Source organism: Fusarium mangiferae, assembly GCF_900044065.1.
Source record: "Fusarium mangiferae strain MRC7560 genome assembly, contig: FMAN_scaffold008, whole genome shotgun sequence".
NCBI lineage: Eukaryota > Fungi > Ascomycota > Sordariomycetes > Hypocreales > Nectriaceae > Fusarium > Fusarium mangiferae.
In genome coordinates, this window is record NW_024573928.1 from 2079778 (window position 1) to 2095567 (window position 15790).

The following is a 15790-nucleotide window of genomic DNA, read 5'->3' on the forward strand; positions in this document are numbered from 1 at the left end:
AAGTTCATGAGACTGCACTTTCTGAGGAATACTGCTTGCCTCAATATCGATAGCATGAATCCCAGATTGCCACACCATTCAAAGTGCCCGCTACACTGGCTCCACTGGGTACTCATTCCTCACCCATCTTAATGTCCCCTTCGTTCCCTCCTACGGCCGGAACCACCAATCGCTCCAGTTCTGTCAGCTTCTCTCCACCAAGGCTCGCCAGTCCCAGAGGTACCATATCGACCATGACTTATAGAACATCAGAGCCGGTGTTGCTGCGAGTCAATTCATCCAGCTGCGTTAGCCTGTTGAGTACATTTCTCTGTGTCTCGTTTCGCCAAACCAACCATCTCATCAACATTCTTGACGTCTTGCTTCTTTTTATTCAAGAGCTCAGTAGTCTTTTTTGAGTCATCTCTAAATATTCTCAAAGACTTGTCGCAGCGTTCGAGGGCGATCTTCCAGCCATCAACATTTTCAGAGGTTCGGCGCCGGATGATTCGGAGGATAGAGCCTCGGATAGTAGCGCTGTCCTGGATGTCCTGTCGGATTCTAGTCAAGTCATTCTGTGCGGTGTTAAGTTCTTGCTGAAGCAGTTGCCGCGAGGAGTTCAATGATTTGAGTCGTTTTTCATTCTCGTTCTGCTGGGCGATGATTTGGTCGGCCTCGTTTCGAATGGCGATAGTCTTGCTGTTCAATCCTGAGATTTGTGTGTTCTATAGCAAAATATCAGTCAATACTGTGCTTCAGGGTCATGGAGAGACATTTTTACCTCATCATCTGTGGTGTCCTTTTTTCTCACATCTTTGTGGCTCGCCCCGTGAGTAGCACTGGGCGTACAAATAGGCTTAGATGGTTTCCTTTGCCGCTTTGTCGCAGGGGCGCTACCAGCTGTGACTTCACTCGCGGCTTTTCTCTTTTTACGCCGACTTGCATCCCCTGTTGGCTGGCTCTCGGTAAGCCCATTACCGAGTGGTTCGGGAGACGGAGACTTGGTCAGGTCAATGAATGGTGGCGTTGCAATATCGCGATCATCGTTCTGGTAGACTCTGGGTCGAGGGGGCGGACTTGGTGAAGGCGCGACGACGATTTTATCGTGAACCAGAGTAGCATCACTACTCTTGGCGCTATCTCCGTCTCCGGTGTGCGGAAGACCGGCACCAGGCTTCTGGGAATTGTTTGCTCGACTTTCTTTCTCGGTCGTCTTTCTTTGTTTCTTGTTGGAAGGAGTCTGTTTGGATAGGGCCTCTTTCTTCTCTCCAATCCACTAGATTGTCGATGTGATATCTCGGCCCTTGAGTTTGGAGTACGCGCCTCCCTTCTCGACAATGGATTCCAAATGTTTCATGACAAGCGTGAGCGAAATCTTAGGTGAGGACTGCGCAAGCTTGATAGCCTGGTGCAACTTCTGAAGCAAGTATACAGTCCAATGTGGAGACAAACGTTCCTCGTCGAAGAGCTCCCATGGCCACTTGCCGCAGGCTTTGCGGATGCGTTGGAAGTAAGTCTGAACAGAAGCACCACCGATTTTGTTGAATGGAGCTGGAACTGCGGTCTCGCTCTCTACGGCAACAGTCGAAGGCGACATAGTCATGACTGCATGAGTTATGAGGAGAAGCGGGAGAGAGTGAAAGATTTTCGATGATAAAAGGAAAGGGAAGATGATTTCGGATGTATGTGAAGTGATAAAACTCAAGACTCTCCAGTATGTGAGAGGCTGCGAAAGTTAAACAAGAGAGGCTATGCTTTGCGATGTTGCATTTGTGTTGTTGTTTCAAGGTAGCGCGGAGTTGAGGCACTGATTCGTTTCTTAAAAGGTTGTGGGGCGATGTGCAAAAGTGGCTATGCGTTTATCTTATCGCACCTTATCTTAGTGCATATATTCGTTGATAAGGTAGTTTCTTACCCTGCACTTTTGAAGTTCTGCTTTCCAACGGAAGGCTTTCATCAGGAATTCAAGATATTAATAACTCTTGGAATATGTTACAGTGATTCGGGTAAATACTAAAATCAAATTTTCTTCGATATCGAGTGAGTAACCGTGTGGTACTCTTAACAGGCCAAAAAAAACTAAGTCTATTATTTACACACAAAGTAAAGTTATGTCCCGAGAGCAATATCACAACAAAAGGAACATCAAGTGTATCTTACCTCTCTGCAGCTTTGAGCCAGGATATGGAATCACAGCCAACCGATAAAACAGTAGCCATCTTATCCGAGTTCTTTGTCCACAAAAGCAAAAATGTGGTTCCGCCCGGGATCGAACCGGGGACCTTCTCGGTGTTAACGAGATGCCATAACCAACTAGACCACGGAACCAGGCCTTATAATTGGATGACAGACCGTTTGGCAACAGGATCCTTGATTTCGAGGAGAACGAGGAAAACTTGCGAGACTGGAGAAGATTTCAGACAGTGTTACTCAGACTCATTGAGACATGAAGCAATGGATTATACGGCTCATTGATTGCCAGAAGGACATTTCAATACAAGCCAGGTACTTGATTCCTTCACGTTTAACATATGTCACCACGGTTTCATAATGTGATTTTGTTGCTTGCACACATTATTGAGAGGATGAACAGGTGAACAGAGAATTGGCCAATGGCATGTTTCCGATAAAGTACATCAGCCCCACTGTTCGGTCTCTTATCATCCCGTCCAAAAATGAGTCTCCCGTGAGAATGACATGGAATCTTCAGACCGCACCCAGCCTGAACGAACCACAAAAGAATATCGAATAGTATATCGTCAAAAAGAAGAATCAGAGGGCAATGGGATTGCTCCCGCCAGGGCTTGAACCTGAGACCTTCGCATTTACCGACACTCGGGTTGAAGTATTAGTACGACGCTCTAACCAACTGAGCTACGGAAGCCGTCTGATTCGATGACTCCGCTGTCGAGTCAACGGCCCCATGTTGGAAACGGTCTCGAGATGTGGAGTCAGGAGGTGTGGTTGAGCGTATGGAGCACGGATCATCAGGTCATATCGACCTGGAGCAGATGTTCATGGGGTACAGAGAGATCAAGGTTACCGGCTGTTTGGCAGCTCCATATTACGAGACGCCATTGACAGAATGAGAGTGTAGACAAGGGCTGCTGCGAGAGCCTATGTATCCACAGCATAGAAACTTGGTAAAACACTAGACCTGTATCTGATCTGCTGATCTGCCTCTAACGGCAACAAGTCCCGGACAAAGTCAACTTGATGGCCTCTTCACGCGATATGCAGTAGCACGTACGTCAGATTCAATTTCCAATTCTCTTTTTCACAGACTTGCGATAATCAAGACAGCCGTTTACCCCTTATCAATCTCTTGCAGCAAAAACAATAGCATTGTGATTTGTCATTACCTCATAGCTAGCCTCAATCCTTTACAGATCAACCTCTGGATCCTCATCCTCTTTCTTATCCAGTCCAATAATAGTGTAATTCTGACTCCAGTATTCGAGCCAAAGACCATCTTGCTTCTCATCCGTGAACACAGCCTGGAAAGAAAACACTTTCTTGGTAGCGAGTTTGTCGGCAAATGGTTCAAGCATCGACTTGGAGTTGTGAAATCGGAACTTGTACTTGTGGTCAGACAGATAGATGTCATCGACAAAGCGACTGATATCAGAGCTGAGCTTATTCAGACGATCAGGCTCACAATACCAAGTGAAGTCGAACTTGCGTGAGAGGTTGTCGGGAATGTCGCCCTCCCATGTGATGATAACATCTTTCCTGAAATCGATGGGCTCGGCGGGGTCGGGGCCAGTGAACTTGAAGGCACGAACTGCGGGGAAAGCGGCTAGAAGGGTGGTGAGGAAAGTCTTGGTCTGCATTGTGAATTTGTGTCTAGTGAACGGACTTGCGAGGTGCTGTCAAGGTGAAAAGGCTGATATTGATGGTTTATGTTTGGCAAATTATGCTTAAACAGATGACTGAAGCCTCGTCACGGATTACGCAAGTGATGGTCGTGTATTTATTAGCTTTTGCCGAGTGGCACGATATGAGTCTCGGCTATTGCCATTTGCAGCTGGTGGCTGTAGGATTCGGATGCTGGTATCTAACTAAATGTCAAAGCTCGATTCCATGTACTTTGCTGTTCATAGCGCTCCCCATTTAGAAAATGTCGAACAATGACATATCCTATGGTGTGTAGTAGACTTGTATATGCTGGCATACCCTGAGAATGACCGTCTTGGACCATTTGCTCTGTGTCGGTCCATTGATGATTGTACAGTTGTTGGTTCAATTCCCAATGCCATGCCACTAAGACTCGAGGCTGTGCATGGCTGTGCACAAATGCATGATATCATTGGCTACACTAACAGCTTGTTTTCCAGCTCATCCGGGACCGGGTTTCTTCCTTTTCAGTGGCATTTACAACCATACTTATCCGAAGTCAAGATTTTGCTATGGTCTTGGCGCGGCATGCCACGGATACCACCTTTAAGCTTAATCTTATTTGTCCTTGCGTAGAGCGGACCAATCACAACGTGTCAGCGTCGAATGCATCATGTGTAGGATTTAAATTACCCCGTCCAGGTGCATAACGGTAGGGCGAGATGTTCGACCGGGTTTCTACAATAAATAGAACGCTGACAGCCCATAAAAAGAGAGCAATTTTTTCGATTCTTTAATTATAAAAATTGCGACGCACTCTTTCATAATTATCATCTCAAAATCTACATCTTAGACTTCAGTTAGAAACGCCAACATGAACAAGGCCAAGCTCGCTGCTGATCCGGAGGAGACACCCGACATTGTGCCCAAGTACCCTCTCACCGGTAAAGCAGCCGAGGAGGATTATCAGAAACAACTCGCCCTCCTTGAGCAGCAGAATAAAACAAGACTCGAGAAAGCTCGAGAAGGGAAATCTTCCAACTCGTCAACGCAAAACACCGATCTTCGCACCTAGGCATGGGGGTCCTTTACTTGCAGCGGATGATGCGGTATCACTGTGCTGGGAGGGAGAAGATCCAGAAACAGCCCCGAATATGTATGGATTGAAAAACATCATGTATCGCCCGTAGCTCATCCACCATTATTACCACTTTCAAGCACCATACTGGCAATGGAATATTGTAATAAACGATAGTCTGGGGACAAGGACATGACAAGTTAACACGCAAATTGATGTCTTTGATATTTTCTCTGTCTCGTGACATAAATGTGATGTTTACGGTCTCATTGTTGGCCAGACTAGTAAAAGATTCTGCCTTGCCAATATTGGTGTATTGGTAGCGGTAATCATTGGCCAAGTGTGATGCAGGCTGCACTTCGCGGCTTCACAGCCACAAGGTTGGGCTGAAAATATTGCATCAGCCCTTTGGAACGCCGTGACCAATTTTCAAGCCCTTTCATCCTCAGCAGTTTCCCCCAGTAATCAATTCCAGGCGGCCTGCTTTTTCGAATTGCCAAACTTTGTGCGAGCATTTTTATATACATCCTGCATCACAACTTCTTAAGCCTATTGCAGCCACACTAAGCTGACCATCAGCTCCTGTTTACCCCGCTCGATATCACGCGCGACTGAACCGCACTGGAGATCTCAGCTTTGGCATTTGGAACCTACGGAAATGCGGCTCATAAACGTTGAGAATCTAAAGCTGGAAACCTTTATCGGCGGCCATATCCCACCGTATGCTATCCTATCGCACCGATGGGGAAATGATGATGAGGAGGTATCCTTCAAGGATATGACAAAAGGCACTACAAACAAGGTTGGGATGACAAAAGTGAAAGGCTGTTGTCGACAGGCCAAGAAAGACAACCTCAAATATGCTTGGATCGACACTTGCTGTATTGATAAGGAGAGTTCCAAGGAGCTAGACGAGGCTATCAATTCCATGTTTCAGTGGTATCGAAGAGCCGCCAAATGTTACACCTACATGGCCGATGTCCCTCATGAGCAAGATATCTGGGAATCGATATCCAGCTTCTCCGCAAGCTCATGGTTCACGAGAGGGTGGACGTTACAGGAGCTCCTTGCTCCTGCAGAAATACACTTCTTCGATGAGACATGGAGTTTCATTGGCACGAAGGAAGAACTGGCGAGCGAAATTGAAGATATCACGGGGATCTCCCGAAAATTTCTGCTCGGCTGGGTCGACTTTCACCAGGCGAGTGTTGCACAGCGCATGTCCTGGGCGTCAAAGAGGACGACGAAGAGGGATGAAGATATCGCCTACTGTCTCCTGGGGATCTTCAACGTTACTATGCCCATGATTTATGGGGAAGGACGCAAAGCCTTTGAAAGGCTGCAGCTTAAGATCATGGAGCAGACAACCGATGATTCAATTCTAGCATGGGGAGTCAAGGTTCAGGGTATGGAGTTTGAGTCTCAGACTGGTCCCAGAGAGGATAATACGTCCGCTGGAATTTTCGCAAAGTCCCCAATGGACTTCGCCAAATGTGGCCGTATCGTCCCTAAGCCGCTCGACCCTACTTGCATCACAACGTTCGCTGTTTCTGGAGGATACATCCGCACTTCGCTCAAGTTGCAAAGTACAAAAAACGGAGTAGCATATGGTCATCTCAATTGTGGCCTCGAAAATACGACAGAAGGCAATATAGCTATTCCGCTACGCTGCACAACGCCTTCAATTTCGGCTGTCAGGGAGTACATCAGACCGATTGGATATGGTCCTATTCTTCTCTCCGGCGCACGGAGCGACTGCTACCAAGTCCATGAAGTCCGCATCCGCGTGGATCGCCAGGTTCAACCGGCAGAAATGACAGGGAAACCAATCTGGCTTCATATAGATGGCCATCAAAAGCTTAGACTACATCTCACGGAAATTTGGCCACCACTCGAGTGGGACCGGGGCCGTGCTTTGGTCATGAACTTATACGATTCAAATCAGACTGTCAGACAAAGATACCTCGCACGCTTTACTACCAAAGCCAAGAAGAGCCGCGATATTGTTGTTGTATTGGATCTCAACCTCCGTGCGCAGTATTCTTGTGCGAACTGCTTTGCAATACAAGCGCCTGAAAAGTTAGACTTGGCTGAGATTGCCGGAGGTCTGGAGTACATGCAATCCGAGCACCTGCGTGATAATGTCATACACAATGGTCATGACATTATAGAGATCTCTGTGCAAAGAGAAGATATCTCGCAAGGGTCAATCTTCCTGCTGAGACTAGCTAGAACTGACTTGGGACCAGTGCCTAATGCAGATACGTCCCGGCGTATTATCAAGGCGATTGGGATGAACATGTTGATTTCATTCCTTTGCGCAAGTGATGAAACGGAAGAAGTTATCGATGATCTGATTGAAATGCAGTCTGCGATTATCAACGCGTTCGAGTCTTTGAAAGGCGAACTGGATAAGGTAGTGGAAAAGGAGAGACAACTTGCAGAGGAGAGAAGAGGGATCGAAGGCCAAATCCAGTGGATGGAGCAGAAAATGCGAGAAGACGATAGGAGAATATCAGACGTGAAAGAAAGACTGGTTGAACTCGGAGAACAATCAGCAAAAAATATTCTAAATATCGAGAAATTCGATGGGGCCAAGGGTCCAATAAGTTGGGCTGAAACTATGATACAGAGCCAATTGGACAAGCAAAAAGCGTCTCAAGACACAGATACCGCGGTTTCTACGGGTCCTATCAACCTTCTAACGACAAGTCTGGTCAATAGCCAACAGAGCATGGGTGGTTTCATTCCCCTGCTCTGGGCTGCTGCCAATGGGAAAAACACAATTTTGCAACTTCTCATTGAAAAAGGTGCAGACCTGGAAGTGAGAAACCCGGATAACTCATACACGGCTCTTATGTATGCGGCAGTATACGGACAAGTCTCGACCGCAAAGTCCTTGCTCGATAGTGGCGCGATGTTAGAAGCTCAGGATGAATATACATACACGCCCCTGGCGCTGGCAGCTTCGGTAGGACACGAACCAATAGCATCGCTTCTTCTAGATAAGGGGGCTGATATTGAAGCACGAACTTCCGATGGGAGTACGCCCCTCTCCATTGCAGCTAGAAAAGGAAAGAACGACGTTGTCAAAGTGCTGCTGGAGAAAGGAGCTAATGTAGAGGCGGAGAACCAAGCTGGAGACTCGCCCTTGTTACGAGCCTGTAACTATGGTCATATGGATGTTATCCAGCAGCTGATCGATGCAGGAGCCGATATTCACACAAAAACTTACGATGGGAGTACGCCTCTATCCGCGGCCGCCAGAAAAGGGAGGGAGGGTCTTGTCAAACTCCTGCTGGAGAAGGGGGCTGATATAGACGTCAAGGACCATAATGGAGACACGCCTTTATCACGAGCATGTCTCTATGACCACATGGGTGTCGTAAAGGTGCTGATTGATCAGGGAGCGACTGTTGATGGGAGGAACAAGCAAGGCAATGCGCCTCTGAAACTGGCGGAGCAGAACGCAAAAAGTGGGATCGTCAAATTGCTCCGGAGACATCTAACGACAAAAGGCAAGTGAGGCACGGGAACTAGGTCAAGTGTTACCCTAATGATTTAACATTAAATTATAAATGGGAGACCTTCTACGAACTTGAGGATTGTCAGCGTGGTTTGCAGTTCACGTTAAGCACGCTTATGACTTCCCAAATGTTCCTGCCATGACTGATGTTGGAAGAAATTCCACCTGGAATACGTAACCTACATAGTTTCATGCTCAAGGCAGCTGCGGCAGACGGTTGGTATAGTATGAGTCACAGAGTAGAAATGCTGCATGGGAACCGACAGGCTGTCCTCCATGGCCATCGACCCCTGCACTACATACTTAATGGGAAGCCTAACACGTTCTGACAACCAAAAAACAAGATTTTGTTACCAAAGTTTGACTTTAGTGTGTGTTGAGAATACTTTTACAGCACAAAGCCTGTGTTGATACATTTCGGGATTAGCTGTTAGAGAATGCTTCAGTCCCTGGTGTATATACGAACAGAACCAAGATATCTTTGCTTCATTTTCCCCTTGTTCAGAGGACCAGTAGTAGGCGTTCTTCATACAATCGACCAAGAGTGGTAGTTGATGTGATGGTGGTCTGCTTAAGCTTTCATTCTTTTGAACCTAAATGTGGTCTCAACCACTGATGGTTCATTGAAAACTCGCGCAGAATTTATACTACCTCAATTTCGAACTTCCTTCAGCTCAAAAATACAAGTTTCCTCACTCTCTGTATGCCTCCCTGCAAATATTGGGTTCAGATACTCTGATGATTTGAAAGTACTTTTGAAGTTCTGATGCATAAGAAAAGTTTCCCCGTCTATAAAATCAGCCCCTCCATGGTTCTTCCCAGAAATCTCAACCTAACAAATACATGACGGAACCATTCAGGTCCTCCTGACATAACATCGTTTATACTATCTTACTGTACACCACTACCTTGTACACTTCGGCTCTGTACATCATCACCTTGTACATTCACACTCACGACTTCCTCACCATGACTTGCACACATTCCCAGAAGCGAAAGGCTGAGGAGACTGAGCCTCAAGACCAGGCTCCTACCTATACCCGTCGCCGCACAAAGATTGTTCTCGTCAAAGGCGGCAAACGCCCTAAGGTAGCCCGCGATGATGACGATCGACTCACTGTGCCAGCACCACCAGCCACAGTGTACCGCCATAGCAAGCTGAAAAAGGTTATCATTCGCAACAAGAGCTCAAAGAATCAATCCATGTACCCCATGGTGATTCCAGTCGTCTTTCGTGGTGTCCAGGCCCTAGAACCTGATGAAAAACCAATACCGTTTAACTTTCGCTGTGTAATTCGCTCAAAATATCCCGACACCGAGAGGAGTATCCCGCCAACTCAGCAGCCGTCCCCTGGTGCATTCGAGACGAATAGGATAGCCCCGACGCTGGTGAAGGCAGGAGAGCTACGAGCTTAACCTCGTAGACGGCAGTCACCCGCATCGTGTATCAGCTGGGCAATGGCGATGAACAAGCCAACAAGGCGGATCGCTGCTCACGCTCTTGTACTGAGAGGCCTGATGTAGGCGATATTCATGGCGGTCCCCATCTTCATTAAGACCAGGCAAGAAACCTCCAAACCCTGATACTACTTGACAAAGACCTGACAGTGGGTTCCATTTAGGCTTAAGAGGACAACCACGCCAACGGCAAAGCATCTTTCACAGACAGAGTGCTCCAAGTGTTTTTGGTCTTAAACTATGGTTATACTATATTTTGTCGGAATGAAAATTTGCAGATTATTGCGACTGTAGATGTTTAATGTTACAAGAGTTAAAAGAGTCATTTCGGCCAAAGTCTTGCGTGCTATTCCACGATATTTAGCGATAGATTAAGATAATTTCTTTCCTTAAGTGTTCTTTTATTTCATTTAATATATATCACTAAGAAATTATGAGCTTCAGTGTCTCATCATTGATCCCAGAAGGTTAGGTTGTATCTGGGAAAGTTTGTGCAATGCTTGAACGGGCGATACTCTGCAACTAATTTGCGCACGTCTCCTGTGAATAATGCGATAAAAAGTCTTCACGAGTAACCGACACTATATAGAAGTCTTTACTTCCAGCTCACTTGATCTGGAAGTGTTAGATATGTCTCCCATAAGAGTAGCTTTGCAATCTCTACTTCGACAGGCCAAAAATCAGCTCAGCCTGATTTTGCCACTCATCCAACCAACTTTCAGCCGCACGAAAAGGCACAATTCCGGAATGGACATTGTTCCGACTGTCCTTTATCAAATAGGATGACCAAACGTGCTCAGCCGCAACCCCGCATCCTGACCTCTGCTGACCTGCCTGTCCACCAATCTTGCCGTGCATTTAGTTTTGTGATCCTCAAGCTAGATGATAACAGCATATGCAACTTGATTTGGTAAGCAATCAACATAGGTATGGAGCGCGAAAAGACGAGGCTCGATAGTCCGTCTGTGTATACTATTGGATGGATCGCGGCCCTGGCCATTGAGCAAGCAGCAGCAAGGGCACTACTAGACGAGGAACACTCTGAACCAAACAACTTTCACCCATCTCTTTCGGACACAAATAATTATATCTGGGGTCGTGTCGGACAACACAACATCGTCATTGCGTCTCTACCAGCAGGAGTCTATGGAACAACCTCCGCTGCTACCACCGCCTCGGACCTTGTGCATTCTTTGCCGCAAATCCGGTTTGGTCTCTTGGTCGGTATTGGTGGAGGTATAGCTAGACCTATCGACGATCAAGACATTAGACTTGGTGATGTTGTTGTTAGTCAGCCGTACGGTGTTACTGGAGGCGTCGTGCAATATGATTTTGGCAAGGCGAAAGCGAATGGGGTTTGGGAACGGACAGGCTCGATTGACAAGCCACCTGCAGTTCTATTGAAAGCCCTGGCCAACTTGCAGGCCGAGCATGAGATACGACCTTCCAAAATACCGCGAATCCTCACGGCTATGCTGAAAGCTAACCCTGGCATGAAACGACCCGGTAGTAACTTCACCTACCAGGGTTCAGAGAATGACCGTCTTTTCCCATCAGACTATGAACACGTTGATGGGAAGACATGTAAGCAGTGCGATGTGTCTCGCAGAATCGATCGTGAGGAACGGAAAACCACAGAGCCGGTGATCCATTATGGAGTTATTGCTTCAGGCAACACTCTTATCAAAGACGCCAAGTTCAGAGATAGCCTCACAGAGAGCATGGGCTATCGATGCTTGTGTGTCGAGATGGAAGCTGTAGGCTTGGTTGATAAGTTTCCATGCCTTGTTATTCGGGGAATTTGCGATTATGCCGATAGCCACAAGAATGATCAGTGGCAGAGATACGCAGCATCTACCGCTGCGGCATTTGCTGTAGAGCTTCTGGGCTTTGTTCCTGCGCGGCAACTCAAAGAGTCTCCACGAGTTCTCGAGATACTCGAGTCACGTTAGTATACAATCATCGCCATACTCTAGTTGGGCATAGTGCTAATGTTGCATCAGTGGAAGGCAAGATGGACTCCATGAAGTAAGTCACTAGCTCATAAGTTCGGCTAGTTTATTAATCTCTTTATAGCCATCAAATGCAACAGACTGGTCTCACTTCAACCCTTGACCAACTACCCTTTGTAGCTGAAGCTCTATTCAACTCTTACGCCGAGGAACATAGCCCGGTGTGCCTACCAGAGACGCGAGTAGAGCTTCTCGCCGAGATAGACAAATGGGCTGAGCGTTCCGAGTCAAAGACCATATTCTGGCTGAATGGTATGGCGGGCACAGGGAAGTCAACTATATCACGTACTATTGCACAGCGACAGTTGGAGAGAGGCTGTCTTGGTGCAAACTTCTTCTTCAAAAGAGGAGAGGGAGCCCGTGGGAATATGTCGAAACTTATTCCTACTCTGGCACGCCAAATAGCAACGCACATCCCTGGTATGACCAGTTTCATCAAAAAGGCCATCGATGCCGATCCGACGCTCCCAACGAAAACTCTTGGGGAGCAGTTTGAGAAGCTTTTCAAAGAGCCTCTTAAAAGATGGGCAGCCTGTTTATCAGATCCAACCTCCCTTGTGATTGTCATAGATGCTCTTGATGAGTGCGAAGACTCATTCCAAATCAAACGCATAATTTCCCTCTTTGCTGAACTGGAATCTCTAGATTCGCTGAAACTCAGGGTTTTTATCACGAGCAGACCAGAGCTTCCGATTCTGCTTGGATTCCTAGATATCAACGGCACGTACGAGAGTCTCGAGCTCCACAGCATTTCACAAGACATCGTGGAGCACGACATATCTATCTTTCTCCAACATGAGTTGCGCATAATAAGACGTGACTTCAATTCCATGGCTCGCAGTGGCCAAAAGTTAGCTGAGCAGTGGCCGGGCACAGTCAAGATCGGACAGCTTGTTTCCATGACACAACCTCTGTTCATCGCGGCGGCAACTGTTTGTCGGTTCCTGAATGATGCTACTCTCGGTGGGCCTGATGAGCTCCTAGTAGAGATTCTTGGGTCTAGTAGCCGCTTGCATATGTCTCGGCTCAATGACATCTATTCCTCCATTCTCTCTTCACAGGTGGTCAATAGACCGAGGAGAGAACGGGAAGAGATTATCCATAGCTTCCAATCAATCGTTGGTGCTATCGTCACACTAGCAACGCCGTTGACAATCACTTCTCTATCGTTATTACTTAACATTCCAGCCACGACAATTGATATGAGGATCAAGGTTCTTCAATCTGTTCTCAATGTACCCCAAACTCCAGAAGTCCCTGTCAGGATCCTACATCTATCATTCAGGGATTATCTCGTGGATCCTGATCTTCAAAATGCTACGGACTTCTGGGTGGACGAAAAGGCCACACACAGGAGACTGGCAAGCCGTTGCCTCTTCGTCATGAACTCCAAACTTCGTGAAAACATATGCAGACTACCCTTTCCGGGGACATCTCCATCTGAGGTTGGAGACCTGGATACGCAAAGTTTCATACCCTCTGAGCTTCACTACGCTTGCCATTATTGGGTACATCATCTTGTATCCTCCAACACGTTGAATTTCAAGGCCCATGAAACTTATGATTTCTTAGAAAAGCACCTGCTCCATTGGTTGGAAGCCATGAGTGTCCTAGGTCATGTCACTGAATGCCTAACTATGTTACATGCATTAGATGTATGGCTGCAGGTAAGGTATCTTCTTCGACTTCAATGCCACTATACTCATAACCTTAGGGATATTCCTGTGACAGCCTTTCGGACCTTGTCAAAGATTCTTTGAGATTCATCCGAACTCATATTTCCATTATTGGGGAAGCCCCGCTACAACTCTACTCGTCAGCAATAGTATTCTCGCCATCAAATAGTATCGTGAGGCGTCTTTTCTCAAGTCAAGTACCTAGCTGGCTTTTGGCCTGGCCAGCAGTTGAGGATGATTGGGGGCCATGCTCCTTGGTAATAGGTCACAGTGCTGGAGTCAAGTCAGCTATCTTTTCGCCGGATTCAAAAACCATTGCATCAATATATGACAACACAATCCGAATTCTATCAACGAAGACCGGTAAATGCGAGCACGTGTTAGCAGGACACTCTGGAGAAATCCAGTCTGTGGCCTTCTCTCAAGATTCAAGTGTGCTTGCCTCAAGTTCAGTTGGTGGAACGCTACGGATCTGGAACTTGCAGACTGGAGAGTGTGATCGAGTCTTGAAATACCCTTCACCTACAGGAAAGGCCTTTGCCTTTTCTTGCGACTCGAAGCTGTTACTCACAGCAAGTGGGAACCAATTCGTAAGAATCTGGAAGACACAGACTTGGGACCTTCTCATTTTAAGGGGACACACAGGAGCGGTCAATTCAGCCGTTATTTCACACGACTCGAAGATGGTAGTGACGTCTTCGGATGATGCAACAATAAGACTATGGAACACTCACACCGGTAGATGCGAGAAGATATTGACAGGCCATACAGGAAAGGTCAATACAACTGCAATCTCACCAGACAATCAATTGCTTGTCTCGGCTTCTTTCGATCAGACTTTACGTATATGGGATCTGGATGCGGGTAAATGCAAAAAGGTGCTCAGAGGCCATGAATGTAATATCCTGTTGGCGGTATTCTCACTGGATTCACGCATGATAGCCTCGGGAGATACAAACGGCCACATAGGGATCTGGGATGCTCGAAATGGAGCATTTATGCACGACCTACGAAGCGGCTTGTACAACGGGATATACAAATCGTTTATCTTTTCAGATGACGCGACAAAACTTATTGCCGTCCTCAGTACAGGCACCGTTCTGATACATGATATCCAGAGGGGAAGTTATGAGCAGGCCTTTGGATTCTCATCTTCAACTAAGAATTGGACAGTTGAGCCCTCCCGTGACTTGTCAATGATTCTTACAGCTTCTTCGGATGATAATACTGTCCGAATATGGGACCCTCATACACAAAGCAAAGGCCTGAAAGAGGCCAGAAGCCAGGACAATTTGATTCTTGAAGTCGATACATCGCCAAATGGTAGAACAGTGGTATTACATACGGTGAGTGGCAATGAGGTTTGGTCACTTTGCCAAAATAAGTTCGAATGCCTACTGGTAGGCGACAACGACTTCATCCAGTTCTCGCCTGATTTCTCCATGCTGGTTGTTGCCAATAAAACATCTCTCACGATGTTTAGTGTGGAACCATGGGATTGCATTTGTTCTTCCGCCGTCAAAAGCATGGTCAAATACTGCCTTTATTCAGAGGATTGCAAGGTCCTCCTAACATGCCACGAAGATCTCACGCAGTGTTGCTGGCATTTGGAACATCATACCTACACACGTGTTGCAAATCCTGGCTATATTCAAATGAATGGAGGTTCCTTTAATGAACCAAGATGTGGTAATGTTATTCTTGATGACATTGTTATTCAAGTGGTTGAACATTCCCTTCGCAGGCTGCGAGAGTCGTCAACCTCGCCGGCTCTGAGACGAGAGCATTCATGGATCACGATCGGTAACGAGAAGTTCTTCAAACTCTCTCCAGAGTGTCTAAACGCCGAAATAAGCATACAGGGGAGGGCAGCTATTGGGGACTGTGTTTCTGGAAAACGGATTATTTTAAGCTTTGATGTCACTGAGGCTGGGCTGCCGCCATCTTGCAAGGAAAGGGAGAAAAGTCTGGATGATATTGACCTTTTCAAACTCCTCACGGAAATGGAGAAGAATCCAGGTGATTTTGACTTTTATAAAACCCTGTAGTGTTCTTTTTGGAGGTGTTGGTTAGATTGACTTTTTGTTATACTATGATCAATAACCTATTTAACTTCTGATTTTCTAAGCAAGATTTGGAATATTTCATGAGTTGTGTTTAAAGGCATCTCGCGCTAATCATTAAATCTCCATAGGCATACCGTGACTGTCTGCCCTTATGGATG

The 15790-nt window shown here is 46.6% G+C and overlaps 6 protein-coding genes and 2 non-coding genes across 8 annotated transcripts; 4 read left to right on the forward strand and 4 right to left on the reverse strand.

Annotated features, from left to right (window-relative positions):
- Positions 1-275: 275 nt before the first annotated feature.
- On the reverse strand, positions 276-1576 carry FMAN_11660 (uncharacterized protein; the record flags this gene model as incomplete). The annotated part of the gene is made up of 3 exons (XM_041834501.1): positions 276-704; positions 761-1255; positions 1301-1576. The coding sequence occupies 3 exons, from the start codon at positions 1574-1576 to the stop codon at positions 276-278; spliced, it is 1200 nt and encodes a 399-aa protein (XP_041684759.1).
- Positions 1577-2233: 657 nt separating this feature from the next.
- Positions 2234-2307, reverse strand: tRNA. The gene has a single exon. It is a non-coding gene; the product is annotated as a tRNA-Val (tRNA).
- A 461-nt stretch (positions 2308-2768) lies between these two features.
- On the reverse strand, positions 2769-2863 carry tRNA. The gene is made up of 2 exons: positions 2826-2863; positions 2769-2804 (listed from the first exon to the last, which is right to left on the reverse strand). It is a non-coding gene; the product is annotated as a tRNA-Ile (tRNA).
- A 499-nt stretch (positions 2864-3362) lies between these two features.
- FMAN_11661 (uncharacterized protein) lies at positions 3363-3812 on the reverse strand (the record flags this gene model as incomplete). The annotated part of the gene is made up of 1 exon (XM_041834502.1): positions 3363-3812. One exon carries the CDS (start codon positions 3810-3812, stop codon positions 3363-3365), a length of 450 nt encoding a protein of 149 aa, XP_041684760.1.
- Positions 3813-4690: 878 nt separating this feature from the next.
- FMAN_11662 (uncharacterized protein) lies at positions 4691-4891 on the forward strand (the record flags this gene model as incomplete). Its single annotated transcript, XM_041834503.1, has 1 exon — positions 4691-4891. The coding sequence occupies one exon, from the start codon at positions 4691-4693 to the stop codon at positions 4889-4891; it is 201 nt and encodes a 66-aa protein (XP_041684761.1).
- A 661-nt stretch (positions 4892-5552) lies between these two features.
- FMAN_11663 (uncharacterized protein) lies at positions 5553-8420 on the forward strand (the record flags this gene model as incomplete). The annotated part of the gene is made up of 1 exon (XM_041834504.1): positions 5553-8420. The coding sequence occupies one exon, from the start codon at positions 5553-5555 to the stop codon at positions 8418-8420; it is 2868 nt and encodes a 955-aa protein (XP_041684762.1).
- A 969-nt stretch (positions 8421-9389) lies between these two features.
- FMAN_11664 (uncharacterized protein) lies at positions 9390-9836 on the forward strand (the record flags this gene model as incomplete). Its single annotated transcript, XM_041834505.1, has 1 exon — positions 9390-9836. One exon carries the CDS (start codon positions 9390-9392, stop codon positions 9834-9836), a length of 447 nt encoding a protein of 148 aa, XP_041684763.1.
- A 971-nt stretch (positions 9837-10807) lies between these two features.
- Positions 10808-15614, forward strand: FMAN_11665 (uncharacterized protein; the record flags this gene model as incomplete). Its single annotated transcript, XM_041834506.1, has 4 exons — positions 10808-11825; positions 11882-11906; positions 11955-13557; positions 13605-15614. The coding sequence occupies 4 exons, from the start codon at positions 10808-10810 to the stop codon at positions 15612-15614; spliced, it is 4656 nt and encodes a 1551-aa protein (XP_041684764.1).
- Between the last annotated feature and the right edge of the window lie 176 nt (positions 15615-15790).